The sequence below is a fragment of the Scyliorhinus canicula genome, chromosome 15 (genome assembly GCF_902713615.1).
Source record: "Scyliorhinus canicula chromosome 15, sScyCan1.1, whole genome shotgun sequence".
Taxonomy (NCBI): domain Eukaryota; kingdom Metazoa; phylum Chordata; class Chondrichthyes; order Carcharhiniformes; family Scyliorhinidae; genus Scyliorhinus; species Scyliorhinus canicula.
In genome coordinates, this window is record NC_052160.1 from 143,736,346 (window position 1) to 143,752,042 (window position 15,697).

Below are 15,697 nucleotides of genomic sequence, written 5' to 3' on the forward strand. Positions count from 1 at the left end.
ACTAGTCACCGGCTGCCATCCTGAAAAACACCCCTTTATCCAAACTCTCTCCCTTCTGCCAGTCAGGCAATCCTCTATCCATGCCAGGATCTTACCCTGAGCACCGTGAGCACTTAACTTATTTAACAATCTTCTTTGCGGCACCTTGTCAAAGGTCTTCTGGAAATCTAAATAAATCATGTCCACTGGTTCTCCTTTGTTTAACTTGCTTGTTACCTCCTCAAAGAACTCGAACAGATTTGTCAGACACGTCCTCCCTTTGGCAAAGCCATGCTGACTAAGTCCTATTTTACCATGCACTTCCAAGTGCTTCGCGGTCTCATCTTTGTAGTTACCCTTATTTAATTGTAATACCGTTACACCAGATTGCAGCTTCGCTCTCTCAAACTGCAGGGTAAATTGTATCACATTGTGGTCACTGCTCCCAAAGGGTTCCTTCACCTTAAGTTCCCTAATCAAGTCTGCCTCATTGCACATCACCAAATCCAGAATTGCCTGTTCCCTAGTAGGCTCTGTCACAAGCTGCTCCAAAAAAACATTCTTAGACATTCCACAAATTCCAGTTCTTGGGATCCACTGCCAACCTGATTTTCCCAGTCCACCTGCATATTGAAGTCCCCCATGATTATTGTAATATTGCCGTTTTTACATGCCTTTTCTATCTCCTGATTTATTTTCTGCCCCACATATTGGCTACTGCTAGGGAGCCTGTACATAACTCCCATCAAGGTCATTTTACCTTTGCGATTCCTCAACTCTATCCACAGAGATTCTATGCCTTCTGATCCTGTATCGCTCCTTGCTATCGATTTAACTTCATTCCTTTAGAAAACAATGCACCCAGCCCCCTTTGCCCATCTGCCTGTCCTTTTGACAGGACACACAGCCTTGGATATTGAAATGAAAAGAAAATGAAATGAAAATTGCTTATTGTCACAAGTAGGCTTCAAATGAAGTTACTGTGCAAAGCCCCTAGTCACCACATTCCGACGCCTGTTCAGGGAGGCTGGTGCAGGAATTGAACCGTGTTGCTGGCCTGCCTTGGTCTGCTTTAAGAGCCAGCTCTTTAGCCCTGTGCTAAACCAGCCCCTATTGAGATCCCAGTCCTGATCCCCTTGCATCCACGTCTCTGTGCTGCCCACAACATCGTACCTGCCAATTTCAATGTGTGCAACAAGCTCATTTACCTTGTTTCGTATGCTGCGCGTATTTAGGTTACCACACCCTCAATCCTGCATTGGCCACCTCCCTTTTCACACTCTCCTCAGTCACTGTAACCTGTACTGTGGCCCTTTTAGATTTTTGACTGTGGCTTCTCTGCCTTACACTTTCCCCCTTACTGCTTTTTGTTTCTGGCCCCGTTTTACTTCCCTCCGACTTCCTACATCGGATCCCACCCCCCTGCCACATTACAGCGGTGATAATAGTCTGTGATTAATCTGGACTCAGAAGGATAATTTCCCGACTGTGTGCTGTGTGATGAATCCAGGAAATTTTGATATATGTTGTATTATGTGTCTGTCGCAGTAATGTTTTAAGATAACTTAAGTGAAGGTATATGTCTGTGAAAGCTGTGGTTAAGGGGTTAACAGCGAGGCAAACTGTGATGTCCCTCATGGGAGGAGCTGGGTCTGTTTTTAGTTCCATTTTCAGCTCTGCCCTGTGTCTGCTTTTAGTTTAATTTTTAGAATTCTGCTCTGGATTCTGAGACAAGGATGTGTTTTTCTCAGACTGACTGCTGAAAGCTTCTCTCACAAGGACTTTGCGAATAAATCTGTCAGTCACTGGGGGTTCTCTGTATTAATAAGTGGCATCTGACCTGTGTGGAGGGGGGGGGGGGGGGGGGGGGGGGGGGGGGTGTGGGGGGGGGGGGGGGGGGGGGGGGGATTTTGCTTAATTTAAATTTTACAAGGAAATGGGAAAGTAAGGTTGCACCATCATTTTTTTGTAATCGCTGTTTAACTGTTCATTGGAAAGCTATTTATTTCCTTAGATGTTAATTCTGTGTTCAAAATAAAGTTTGTTTTAATATCAAGTGTCCAATGTTCTCAGTGGAATCCTCTTGGAGCAGAGTAACTAATTGAAAAATTGTTGGGATCTCGCCCGGGAGTTGGCATGGAGAAGACCCACCCACTCCCAGCACAAATGGGGCAATCAGGGGGATGATGTCCACACAAACAATGGCCATGAATTTCCGCCCCCCACAGCAGCGGAGAAGGACAGCCATCGACCACCGTGACACGATGTGAGCAATACCCACGAGAAGACAGAAGGAGAGGAATGGGTAGCTTTATGATAACACCCAGTTATTTGGCTGATTTTGCCATTTCAGTTAGACCGAAATCAAAGGAAGAACACAAAAAACCCAATACTGACCAGTCAAGGGAAATGCCTTCCTCATCCTTGAGCCCTGAATCCGTTCAGTTACTGGTTCTCCATTCAGTGGTGTCGTTATCTTTTGTACACAACCGTGGATCTGTAGAATGCATCATAGGGAAGTAAGCCATTTGCAAAGAAACTATCAATTCAGTGTCATTGGGGTACCTGTTTTTTAGAATTATTCTGGTCGTATATAAGCCTAAATGCAAAATAATTTAAACATGCAGCAGCTGAGGGCTAAGCTGAGAGGGAGCTGCACCTGCTGGTGATCCGTAACCAGGGCTGGGCAGAAGGGGCATGTAGGTGCCCGGTGGGCAAGGTCACCCATGGGTTTGGCTGCAGAGGACTCAGATGTGGACTGCAGTGGGTCAGTGCCCAGTAAAAAATAGTTGGTGATGCACAATGGAATGCATTGTTCAGCCAGTCATGGAGCCTGCAGTCGATATCAAGGAACATGGGAATGTCTAGCACGAGCTTGGCGCAGAGCTGGGGGCTTATCCTTTCCAGTGTGGAAGCTGTGATTTATTCAATTAGCACACTTGTGGAGCCCGTCATGATCCAGGATCTCACGACACAGCTTCCATTGCAGCTTAGGTAGGAGCCAGCCATGGTCTAACTGCTGTGTGCAAGGTCAGACTGGCACAGTTTGGTGCCATGCAGTGCCAGCCTGCTGCAAACATGGCTGTACATCCAAGTATTCTATTGAAAATGCAAGCTTTTTCAACAGGCCAGCAATTTACCCTCCAACAGTTACTGGGATCACTGAAGAGGTGGTAGTGGTCCGTGGAGCAGGAAGCCTGTTTCCTCTCTCCCAATGAAAGCGTTTATCCTTCAAGTAAAGCCACTTTGCCAGGTCTCTCATTGCCACCCATTTGTTCTTCATAGGGGTAGCATGCTAGCTGTTGTCCCTGTGTGAATCTTGGCCAGTAATGAGCAATTGCCAACTTTATTAGAGCAGATAGTTCAAATCTTGGCAAACACTGCGGACAATGGGCTAGCATCTATGGTTTTCCACGAGATTGATGGTGTGAAGCTTGTGTTTGTTGCTCTTTGTCTCATCGTGTACATCATCATCATATTCTGGTTTGTCGTGTGTATATTTCTGCTGGGATACCAGATGGTTCTGCTTGTTGCTCGAATGTACCCATTATGTGTGGTCTACGTGAAACAGTGCACGGCTCTTTGTAGCTGCATTTAGTGTCCTAGTGTATTGCCACAGCCAATGGCATTTTCTGCCGCATGTCCTGCAGGATTGATGAAAAGATGTGTATTTCCTTGGTGCATGCAGAAAGCCATAGTCTCCGCATGTTTTGCTCGGTTGGGTGCTCTTGCAAGTACGTCAACAATTGGGGTTGTATATAGAGCTTGTAAGCTTCAACAACTTGCGAGGATCGTTTCATATTTATGTCCATTCTTGAGTAGTTCCTGTGATGATATGCATTAAGCAATTCTGTACTTAATATTATACATGACCTCTGACCACCAGGTGGCAGTGTAAACCCACCATGTAGCCCTGTGAGAGTAAGTCATGTTGGTGGATAGACACATTTTGCAGTAGCTCTGTAATAGTTAGTTAGTGTGAGTAGTTTGTTATTTATTTATGCTAGTTATCTTTATCAAGCAGTTGTTTCATAAAAAATTGTTTAAACTAGATGTTCTGTAGTGCGTCATTCACACCGGCCAGTCTACAGAACATGACATGGTGCCAGGATTGATGATTGACTAAGAACAAGATTCTGCAAACAATCCGAACTATTAAAGATAACTTTGAAGAAGAACAAAGAAAACACTTATTTTCTACTAACCTTGAAAGCTACTGGCAACTGATGCTCAGCGCACATAAAACTTCAAAACCCAGAATGGAAGGTATCAAGTCACCTCAACAGCTTTGGATTACTGGTAACATAGACGGGAATTGGAGGGTGCAATAGTTTAAACTCTTTGTTGCTGCCATTGATCTGCAAGCACAGGCCGATGAGAGGTGTATCGTGTTGCTGCTCACTGTAGCAGATCCCTAAACAATTGAAATCTTCAACATGTTTGTCTTCGAAAGCGAGACAGACAGCAAGAACTTCAGCGAAGTTCTCAAGCAATTTGATCGTCATTGCTCTCCTAAAAAAAATTAAACCTTTGAGCATTATATATTTTGTCCGCGCACCCAGAACGTGGGAGAGGCATTTGATAGCTTTCTCACCGACTTGCGGCTGAAGGCGCAGTCGTGCAATTTTAGTACCCTCCAGTCGTCAATGATATGCGATCAGATCGTTTTCGGGATTGCCAATGATAAGGCGCGCGAGAGGCTTCTATAGGAAACTGACATTCAACTCCAAAATCCTACCCAAATATGTCACGCTAGTGAGATTGCAGCAAAACAGATCAGCGTATCGACTCATCGGTATTTTGGCGCAAAGGTAGAAAAGGTGGCCGATGCCATTAGTGTGGTGATGCAGTCGAATAAAAACCGTGCTCCCAGTGCAGGTGGCCATTTTGACCGACCAACCTGATCCTCCATTTTATGCCCGCGATGTGGCAAATGGCATTTGCCATGACGCTGTCCAGCGTTTGAAAATACAACCTCCAACTGCAAATATCATTTTGTAACACAATGGGCGGAATTCTGCAATCCACAGTGTGCATGCCGTCGTAAACGCCACCACGTTTTACGATGTCGTGAACGGGCCACTCCCACATCTCATTCTGGCCCCTACAGGGGGCCAGCACATCGCTGGAGCGGTTTGCGTTGCTCCAGCTGCAGATCCCGGCGCGAACTGTGCGCCGCGGGATCCGTGCTTGTGCAGTTGCGTTGGCGCCGAGGACATGCAGTGGCACCGGCGCCAACGTGCTCATGCGCAGTGGCCTCCTTCAACGCGCCGGCCCCGATGCAACATGGCGCAGGACAACCGGAAAGGAGGCTCCCAGCCAGAGAGGACGACCTGCCAATTGGTGGGTTCTGATCGCGGGGCCAGGACACATCGGAGCCCCCCCCCCCCCCCCCCGGGGTTGGACTCCCCCTCCCCTCTCCCCACAGGCCGTCCCCCCCGACCCTTACACGCCGAGGTCTCGCCGGCCCAGAGCAGATTAGAACGGCGTCGGCAGGACTCGGCTCCTGTCCTACGGCCGCTCAGCCCAACCAGGCCGGAGAATCGGCTGGCAGGTGGCCCGCAACCCGGCGCCGCACCAACCACGCCGGCACCGATTCTCCGCACGGGGCGGCGTGGCCCGTTCGCTGGGATTCTCCGGCCCGGCCCAGGGCTGGGACAATCCTGCCCAATGTTTTTCCGGCAGTAGGTCTGAACAAACAAAGGTTATCAGCACAGTTGATAAAGTGTGCTTCGAGGACACATTTTTTTGTAGACGTGATTTCCAGTGAAGACAAGGTGACTCAAGTCATGCCAAATGGCGGTGCGTTTGGAACAATTTGTAGCAATAGTCAATTAAAGGCAAATAATCAGAAGGATAAATGGACAGGGCCAACCTCATCAATCTGTCCGATGTGAAAAGGCTGCCAACTGAACCGAAGGTAGTTAACAAAATAATATTGTTAAGGTTACAATGGTAATGAAATCATGATGTTGGGAGCATGTGAACTCGATGTCAATGTAAAAAAACAGAATTCACAAGTTGAACTGTTCCGTGGTGGGGGCGGACCGTGAATCTTTGATTGGAGTAGAAGCGTGAGGAACTGCAGCTAGTCAAATAGGCCTACAGTGCTGACAGCTGTACAACTATCACACATTCCTCAGGAGACTCCATACCAAATGATATCCGTGAGATTTTCCAAGGGTTCGGTATTCTACCACACGCATTACAAGATTCAATTAAAGAAGAACGAAAAGCCTGTGATTCACGCACCGAGATGTGTACCAGCTCCATTGAGAGATACACTAAGGCAAAGCTGGAGACAATGACAGCTTTCGGTGTAATTAAGCACACAGAAAAATCTATGGACTGGATAACCTGTGTCAGAATCAAAGGAAAAACCACGAAGGACTTGCAGATGGTGAGAAACTATCTCCATGAAGGGTGGCCCAGAGGATCGTGCTGAAGATTTGACAATGTAAGGGCAGAGTTGAGTGATGCAGATGGATTCTTGGTGTGAGAAAGGAGAATAATGATTCCAAAATCTTTAAGATCAGTGGTTCTGAGCAAAATTCATGAAGGGCACACGAAGACACTGTCTATCGGCCGGTATCCTCCGAGATATGGAATGCTTCAGTTCTAAGTGTTACAAGAATCTCCTCTTCCGGAAGCAGAGAGGCAACCACTCTGTCAAAAAACGACAGATCCATATATTTACCAGCTCTTCATTTATATTTATACTGTATCATCAAGGTTTTTCTGCGCATCAGCACATTGCAATTTCACCATTCTCCGAATCTGAAAGCTCATTGATCTGTCCAGAATGTCAGTTTCTCATGCCATGTATCATGATCTCAGGTGTTTCAGCATGTCATACCTGCACTAAATTGTGTTACCTTGCTGGTGCCCACCATGTGCCGTGAGCAGGATATAAAGGCGTAATCACGCGTAACCGATGTGCAAATACATTTGTAAAGGGCTCTCTATCGTGTGCTGAAATATAGCAGAGGCTGATGAAATCCCAAAGGGAAAACTCATATACTGCAACAAGCTCTTGTGTATGTTTATGGTGATGAAGCTCCTCGATGCATGACCTAGATCCAATTTTGTGTACTTGAGGCCTCCTACTAATTTTGTACTGAGGTCCTCCATAGTAGGTATGATGCACTATCAATTACGACGAGACAAGAGTGGAGAGTAATCAAGGCTTTATTACGCAGAGATGTGGAGCCTCCCGCAGCTGCTGACGAAATGGCTGCAGCTCGGAGAACCCACACATTTATACTCCGCCTACTGGGCGGCGCCAGCAGGCAGGGATCTACACCCGTACCTGTAGTACAGGGGCCTTACCGTAATACCCTTGTATGCAGTATACACAATACAACAGTGGTGACTACCACATTCACCCCCTGTTAAAAAGAATCCAGCGGCGGTGATGGAAACTATTTACATACAGGTTGTTTAAAATTTAAGAAACGGGTTACAAATTTAGACGGTCGGGCGCCTTGATCCTCCGTTGCTAGCGCCGCAGTCTCGGTGGCGATTCAGGCGTCGGTTCGGTCGTCGGTGACTCCGGGAGCGTGTCGACCTCATCTTCATCCCTAGGTGGGACCAAGGGGAGGGCGGATCGTCCTGGAGCCGGGGCTGTGGTGGGGTGCGGCGGGGGGAGGGAGAGTGGCGCTGGGGCAGAGGGGAGGGGGTGGGGACCCAGCTGGTGCCAGGTTCCTTAGGGAGACTGTGTCTTGGAGGCCGTCGGGATACGCTACGTAGGCATACTGCAGGTTCGCGTGGAGTAGCTGTACCCTCTCAACCAACGGGTCCGCCTGGTGGAGCCGCACGGCCTTGCAGAGGAGAACAGGTCCTGGAGCTGCCAGCCATGTTGGGAGCGAAACCCCGGAGGTGGACCTCCTGGGGAAGGGAAAGAGACGTTCATGGGGAGTTTCATTAATCACATTGCACAGGAGTGACCGAATGGAGTGAAGGGCGTTGGGAAGGACCTCCTGCTAGCAGGAGGCCAGGAGACTTCTGGATCGTAGGGCCAGCTGGACGGCCTTCCAGGCCGTCCCATTCTCCCACTCCACCTGCCCGTTTCCCCGGGAGTTGTAGCTGGTCGTCCTGCTCGAGGCAATGCCCCTGTGGCGCAGGAACTGGCACAGCTCATCGCGCATAAATGAGAATCCTCAATCACTGTGGACATAGGCAGGGAAGCCAAACAGAGCGAAGATGGTGTTGAGGGCTTTGATGACGGTGGCAAACGTCATGTCGGGGCAAGGGATGGCGAAGGGGAATCTGGACTCACCGACCACACTGAGGAAGTACGTGTTACGGTTGGTGGAGGGGAGGGCCCTTTGAAGTCCACGCTGAGGCGTTCAAAGGGGCGGGAGGCCTGCACCAGGCATGCACGGTCTGGCCGGTAGAAGTGCGGTTTACACTCCGCGCAGACCTGGCAGTCTCTGGTGATAGATCTGACTTCGTCGATGGATTAGGACAGATTGCAGGCCTTTATGAAGTGAGAAAAGCGGGTGACCCCTGGGTGACAGAGATCGTTGTACAGGATGAGGAGTGGGTCCACTTGTGCGCTGGCACATGTACCTCAAGATAGGGCATCGGGGGGGGGCTCATTGAGCTTACCGGGACAAGACAAAATCTCGTAATTGTAGGTGGAGAGCTCGATCCTCCACCTCAAGATCTTATCATTTTTGATCTTATCCCGCTGTGTGTTGTTAAGCAGGAAGGCAACCGACCGTTGTTCAGTGAGGAGAGTGAATCTCCTGCCGGCCAGGTAATGCCTCCAATGTCACACAGCTTCTACGATGGCTTGGGTCTCCTTCTCGACTGAGGAGTGCCAAATTTCGGAGGCATGGAGGGTGCGTGAAAAGAATGCCACGGGTCTGCCTGCCTGGTTGAGGGTGGCGGCCAGAGCGACGTCTGATGCATCACTCTCGACTTGGAAGGGTAGTGTCTCGTTGACCGTGTGCATCACAGCCTTGGCAATGTCGGCCTTGTTACGGTTGAAGGTCTGGTGAGCCTCGGCCATCAGTGGGAAAACGGTGGACTGAATGAGTGGGTGGGCCTTGTCCACATAGTTAGGGACCCACTGGGCGTAGTACGCGAAGAACCCCAGGCATCGTTTGAGGGCCTTGAGGTAGTGAGGGAGGGGGAGTTCAATGAGGGGGCGCATGCGATCGGGCTCGGGCCCTAGAACTCTGTTCTGAACTACATAGCCAAGGATGGCTAATCGGTCTGTGGTGAACACGCACTTCTCCTTGCTGTAGGTTAGGTTTAAATACTCTAGGTCAAGTCGGCGGGAAGTTTTGGGTATTCTAAAAGGCATTAAAGTGGACAAGTCCCCAGGTCCAGATGGGATCTATCCCAGGTTACTGAGGTAAGCGAGGGACGAAATAGCTGGGGCCTTAACATATATCTTTGCAGCATCCTTGAGCACGGGTGAGGTCCCGGAGGACTGGAGAATTGCTAATGTTGTCCCTTTGTTTAAGAAGGGTAACAGGGATAATCTAGGGAATTATAGACCTGTGAGCTTGACGTCAATGGTAGGCAAACTGTTGGAGAAGATACTGAGGGATAGGATCTATTCACATTTGGAAGAAAATTGACTTATCAGTGATATGGGCTGTTTAGCACAGGGCTAAATCGCTGGCTTTGAAAGCAGACCAAACAGGCCAGCAGCACGGTTCAATTCCCGTAATAGCCTCCCCGAACAGGCGCCGGAATGTGGCGACTAGGGGCTTTGCACAGTAACTTCATTTGAAGCCTACTTGTGACAATAAGCGATTTTCATTTTTCATTATCATTTCGATAGGCAGCATGGGTTTGTGCAGGGAAGATCATGTCTTACAAACCTAATAGAATTCTTTGAGGAAGTGACAAAGTTAATTGATGAGGGAAGGGCTGTAGATGTTATATACATGGACTTCAGTAAGGCGTTTGACAAGGTTCCCCATGGTAGGCTGATGGAAAAAGTGAAGTTGCATGGGTTTCAGGGTGTACTAGCTAGATGGATAAAGAACTGGCTGGGCAACAGGAGACAGAGAGTAGTGGTGGAAGAGAATGTCTCAAATGGAGAAGGGTGACTAGTGGTGTTCCACAGGGATCCGTGCTCGGACCACTGTTGTTTATGATATACATAGAACATAGAACATTACAGCGCAGTACAGGCCCTTCGGCCCACGATGTTGCACCGTCCTGTGAAACCCCTCTAATTCCCATCTACACTATTCCCTTATCATCCATATGCCTATCCAATGACCATTTGAATGCCCTTAATGTTGGCGAGTCCACGCCCTTACTACTCTCTGAGTAAAGAACCTACCTCCGACATCTGTCCTATATCTATCTCCCCTCAATTTAAAGGTATGTCCCCTCGTGCTGGACATCACCATCCGAGGAAAAAGGCTCTCACTGTCCACTCTATCTAATCCTCTGATCATCTTGTATGCCTCAATTAAGTCACCTCTTAACCATCTTCTCTCTAACAAAAACAGCCTTAATTCCTTCAGCCTTTCCTCATAAGATCTTCCCTCCATACCAGGCAACATCCTGGTAAATCTCCTCTGCACCCTTTCCAATGCTCTGGATGAAGGTATAGGTGGTCTGATTAGCAAGTTTGCAGATGATACTAAGATTGGTGGAGTTGCAGATAGCGAGGGGGACTGTCAGAGAATACAGCAAAATATAGATAGATTGGAGAGTTGGGCAGAGAAATGGCAGATGGAGTTCAATCCAGGCAAATGTGAGGTGATGCATTTTGGAAGATCTAATTCAAGAGCGGACTATACGGTCAATGGAAGAGTCCTGGGGAAAATTGATGTACAGAGAGATCTGGGAGTTCAGGTCCATTGTACCCTGAAGGTGGTAATACAGGTCGATAGAGTGGTCAAGAAGGCATACAGCATGCTTGCCTTCATCAGACAGGGTACTGAGTACAAGAGTCGGCTGGTCATGGTGCAGTTGTATAGGACTTTAGTTAGGCCACATTTGGAATATTGCATACAGTTCTGGTCGCCACATTACCAGAAGGATGTGGATGTTTTAGAGAGGGTGCAGAGGAGGTTCACCAGGATGTTGCCTGGTATGGAGGGTGCTAGCTATGAAGAAAGGTTGAGTAGATTAGGATTGTTTTTGGCACTGATTGAGGTCTACAAAATTATGAGAGGCATGGACAGGGTGGATAGCAACAAGCTTTTTTCCAAGAGTGGGGGTGTCAATTACAAGGGGTCACGATTTCAAGGTGAGAGGGGGAAAGTTTAAGGGAGATGTGCGTGGAACGTTTTTTGTGCAGAGGGTGGTGGGTGCCTGGAATGTTTGCCAGCGGAGGTGGTAGAGGCGGGCACAATAGCATCATTCAAGATGCATCTAGACAGATATACGAACGGGCGGGGAACAGAGGGAAGTAGATCCTTGGAAAAAAGGCGACAGGTTTAGATAAAGGATCTGGATCGGCGCAGGCTGGGAGGGCCGAAGGGCCTGTTCCTGTGCTGTAATTTTCTTTGTTCTTTGTTCTATATCAGATATGCGAGGGAGGGGGTACGCGTTGAGCTGCGTGTACTGATTGATGGTCTGACTTTAGTCAACGACCATCCTGTTTTTCTGCCCATTTTTCACCACTACCACTTGGGCCCTCCAGGGGCTGTTGCTGGCCTCGATGATACCTTCCCGCAGCAGTCGCTGGACCTCAGACCTGATGAAGGTCCTGTCCTGGGCACTGTACTGTCTGCTCCTGGTGATGATGGGTTTGCAATCCGAGTGAAGGTGGGTCGACCTTAAGTGTTGTGAGGCTGCATACAGTAAGGGGTGGTAGGAACCCGCCAAATTTCAGGATTAGGCTCTGGAGGTTGCACTGGAGATCCAGTCTGAGTAGCAAGTCAGCACGGAAGTTGGGGGGGACGTAGAGCCGGAAGCCGCTGAACTCTACGCGCTGGATGGCGAGGGTGGCAGTGCAGTACCCCCGGATCGCCACAGAATGGGATCTGGAGGCCAGGGAGATTCTCTGGTTGGTGGGGTGGACCGTGAGGGAGCAGCGCCTTACCGTATTGGGGTGGATGAAGCTCTCAGTGCTCCCAAAGTCCAGAAGGCAGGAAATCTTGTGCCCATCAAGCTTCACTGTCGACGCGGTTGCGAGGTTGTGCGGTCGTGACTAGTCGATCGTGACGGAGGTCAGATGTGGCTGGTCGGCGGTGGTTGCAGGCGATGAGTGGCCCCATGAGGTGTCCGACGAGCAGGGGTCCAGAGGCGGGGAAGGTGGCGACGCCCACAGGCCGCACGTGTTGTGAGGGGAGCAAGATGGCGGCGCCCACGGGCCGCACAAGGTCTGAGGTGAGGAAGATGGCCGTGCCCGTGGGTCGCACATGGGGGGGTTGCCGGGGTAACAGCGGCGACCGAACGGGCCTGGCACACAGCAGAAAAATGTCCTTTCTTACCGCAGGCTTTGCAGAGCGCACTCCGTGCCGGGCAGCGTTGTTGGGGGTGTTTTGACTGTCCGGAGAAGTAGCAGTTGGGTACCCGGGGTTGTTTGGCTGCCACGCGGCTCAGGCCTGGGGTTGTCTGGGGGAGGTCGCTGGTGGGGTGCACGGTAGGGTGTTCACTGGCGGGGTCCACGATGTCCAGGAGTGGTGGGCCGTGCGGTCGGGGGCATACGCCTTTATATTGCGTGAGGCGACTGTGAGGGAAAGCGCTAGTTTCTTGGTCACTGCGAGGTTGAGGGCAGCCCCTTCTAAGAGTCGCTGGCGGATGTAGGCTGACCCTATGCCCGTAACGAACGGGTCTCTAAGTAGCAGGTCCGAAAGTTCAGCGGCCGAAACGGCCTGGCAATCGCAGTCCACCAGGGCGTTCAGGGCATGCCAGAAATCTTCCACAGACTCACCGGAGAGTTGATGCCGCGTAGAGAGGAGGTTTTGTTGGTCTGCTGAGCGCAGTTCCCCTTCAGTAGCACCATGGCCTCAGCGTATGCCGGCGCATCCCGGATGAGGGGGAAGATGTCTGAGCTCAGCCGCGTATAGAGGATCTGGAGCTTCTGTGCCTCTGAGGGTGGTTTGGTCGCAGATCCTATGTATGCCTCGAAGCAGGCTAGCCAGTGTGTGAAGGCCGACCTGGTGTTGTCTGCTTGAGGGTGCAGCTGCAGGCGATCAGGCTTGATGCGGAGATCCATCATTTTAAAATCTCTGCGTAATAAATTGATGCACTGTCAATTACGACGAGACGAGAGTGGAGAGTAATCAAGGCTTTATTACGCAGAGATGTGGAGCCTCCCGCAGCTGCTGCCGAAATGGCTGCAGCTCGGAGAACCCACACATTTATACTCCGCCTACTGGGCGGAGCCAACAGGCAGGGGTCTACCCCCATACCTGTAGTACAGGGGCCTTACCGTAATACCCTCGTATGCAGTATACACAATACAACAGTGGTGATGACCACAAGGTATAGGATATCTGTTTACTTTAGCAGCCCTGTTCATGATCATCTTGTAATCGCCACAAATCCTTTTCATTTCATGAAATTTTAATTTCATTCGTTTCATTTCAATCCTTACTGTGCGGTCCAGCTTTAACACGGGGACTATTGGTACTGCCCACTCTGAGAACTTTACTAATTATCCACGCAGGTCTTTCAAAAATTCAATCTCATTTCAACTTTTTAATGCAGGGCTTAAAGTACAGCCATCAGCTGTGAGGCTAGAGGCTGCTCACAGTCAAAGGGAGTTAAAGTGACCTTCAGCATAGAACCAAGAACATGCCTCTGTTCTCGAGTGATGGTAGGATAGACAGGAAGCATCTGTAGCTGCTCCTTCCATTGGTCTCAATATTTATAGATGGTTTGAAGGCCTCGCTGGCAGAAAGCCCCTCACCCCCCTGCTCCCATGGACGGCCTGATTTGGAATGCTTCAGCCCTCCTACCAAGCTTAATCCCCCTGAGGGGTCCCCCACTAACCCCCCACGCCCTCTCCGAGCACTGGGGTAGCAGTTCCGGTGCCCTTGGGCTGCACACCGGAAGACGGAAATGGTTACTCAACTCCTCAGTTCCTCTCAGCAGCCATTGTGGCAGCTTCATACCTTTTAAAAAGAATACTAAATGACAGTAGCGTGATTTCTCATTCGGGAGCTGGTTAATTCCCAGGATTCCCAGGTTCTGGGCTGGTTACGCGCAGTGGGCTAAACAGCTGGCTTGTAAAGCAGAACAAGGCCAGCAGCGCGGGTTCAAATCCCGTACCAGCCTCCCCGAATAGGCGCCGGAATGTGGCGACTAGGGGCTTTTCATAGTAACTTCATTTGAAGCCCACTTGTGACAATAAGCGATTTTCAGGAGGCTGCTGCATTTGACTTCAATCTTGCTAATGAAATGGGAGTTAATGCAAATTGAGGTTAATGATATGCCCGCTATATTTAGCGTGACCCAGACCTCGCCGTTTGGAGTGGGCTGTTTAGATAACAAACTGATTTGCGCCTGACTATTTGACCGGCTCGCCCAGATCAGCACCTCCCGCAACACGGTGGGTAAATCGTGCCCTATATTTATATACACGCACAGCACTAACACAGGTCTCGTCCCCACCGACTCCGGAGCTAAGACTGCTGCTTCCACTCTGTGCTCTGGCACCTGATCGGCCCAGTTTTGTACGTTCCACCCCCATAGGTTACAGGCACGTCACATGGCCCACAAAAGCTCGCCTCTTAATGGGGCCATGCTGTCTCATAATCTCATCCGGATTCTCATTTTTTTTTTCTTAAATTTTAGCGTACCCAATTCATTTTATTTCCAATTAAGGGGCAATTTTAGCGTGGCCAATCCACCTAATCTGCACATCTTTGGGTTGTTGGGACGAAACCCACGCAAACACAGGAAGATTGTGCAAACTCCACACGGACAGTGACCCAGAGCCAGGATCGAACCTGGGACCTCGGCGCCGTGAGGCAGCAGTGCTAGCCACTGCGCCACCTCGCTGCCTGGGATTCTCATTTTCAAAGAAATAAGCAGAAACTTTACTGTGATCTCAGAAGCAATAATAATCGTGAAATCCAATGTTGTAAACAGGTGTAAACTATTCATTCATTAAAGCAATGGATACTCCCCTCCCCAACTACGATAACTTCTTGAGTTGTCAGTTTGTATAGGGCTGAATCAACATTGTGAAGCTGGTTGGCAGCTTTGCTGCATCCTCCAGGTTGTCACATTGGTCGTGCAAAGCATTAAGATGGTTAAAACTGACCAGAAAGTACAGCAATTGGTATAATTTTGAGCGTTTAAGGGGAGTTGGCCGATTTAACCTTTCGAGCAATAGTGACAATTTTGTGCCTTTAACATTTAGATTTTTCCTTCAAGCTTTCAAGTACTTACGTTTTTCCTTTCCTCCAATACTGGCAAAAGTACTTTGGGGATATTGACAGTTTAATCTCCAAATGCCAGGTAACAGGTTATTTTTGCATGTCACAATCGGGTCCATTGTTGTGTCACCGGACTGGGGTGGGGTGGTGGGGGCAGGAAGAGGTGGAGGGACGGTGTGGCTTGTGGGGGGGGGGGGACGGTGGGTTTTATCAAAGTTGATGTTCAGCAGCTGGGTATTTCTGCACATTTTTAGAACATTCACTTTTCAAGCCGTGCACTTGCACATGACAAGTTGTTCTCTGTTTCAGGAATGGAATTACAAGCCACAGAATATTCCAATCGCTGCTCTTTATTGAATCACTGCTTTCTGAGTTGCACGCTTGGAGGGAAGCATAGATTATTT

At 49.4% G+C, this 15,697-nt stretch overlaps 1 protein-coding gene across 3 annotated transcripts in view; it reads right to left on the reverse strand.

Moving 5' to 3' along the window:
• LOC119978217 (acidic mammalian chitinase-like) overlaps nucleotides 1-15,366 on the reverse strand; it is a 54,192-nt gene extending 38,826 nt beyond the window's left edge. For 2 of the 3 annotated variants that reach the window (XM_038819666.1, XM_038819664.1), the window contains exons 1-2: nucleotides 15,307-15,366; nucleotides 2,377-2,476 (exon numbers count right to left, since the gene is read on the reverse strand). In XM_038819666.1, coding sequence (XP_038675594.1) covers nucleotides 2,377-2,401 — 25 coding nt within the window. In that variant the 5' untranslated portion in view covers nucleotides 2,402-2,476; nucleotides 15,307-15,366. Of the gene's footprint in view, nucleotides 1-2,376; nucleotides 2,477-12,004; nucleotides 12,178-15,306 lie in introns of those variants that run through there. The other variant, XM_038819665.1, reaches the window with a different exon arrangement.
• Nucleotides 15,367-15,697: the final 331 nt, after the last annotated feature.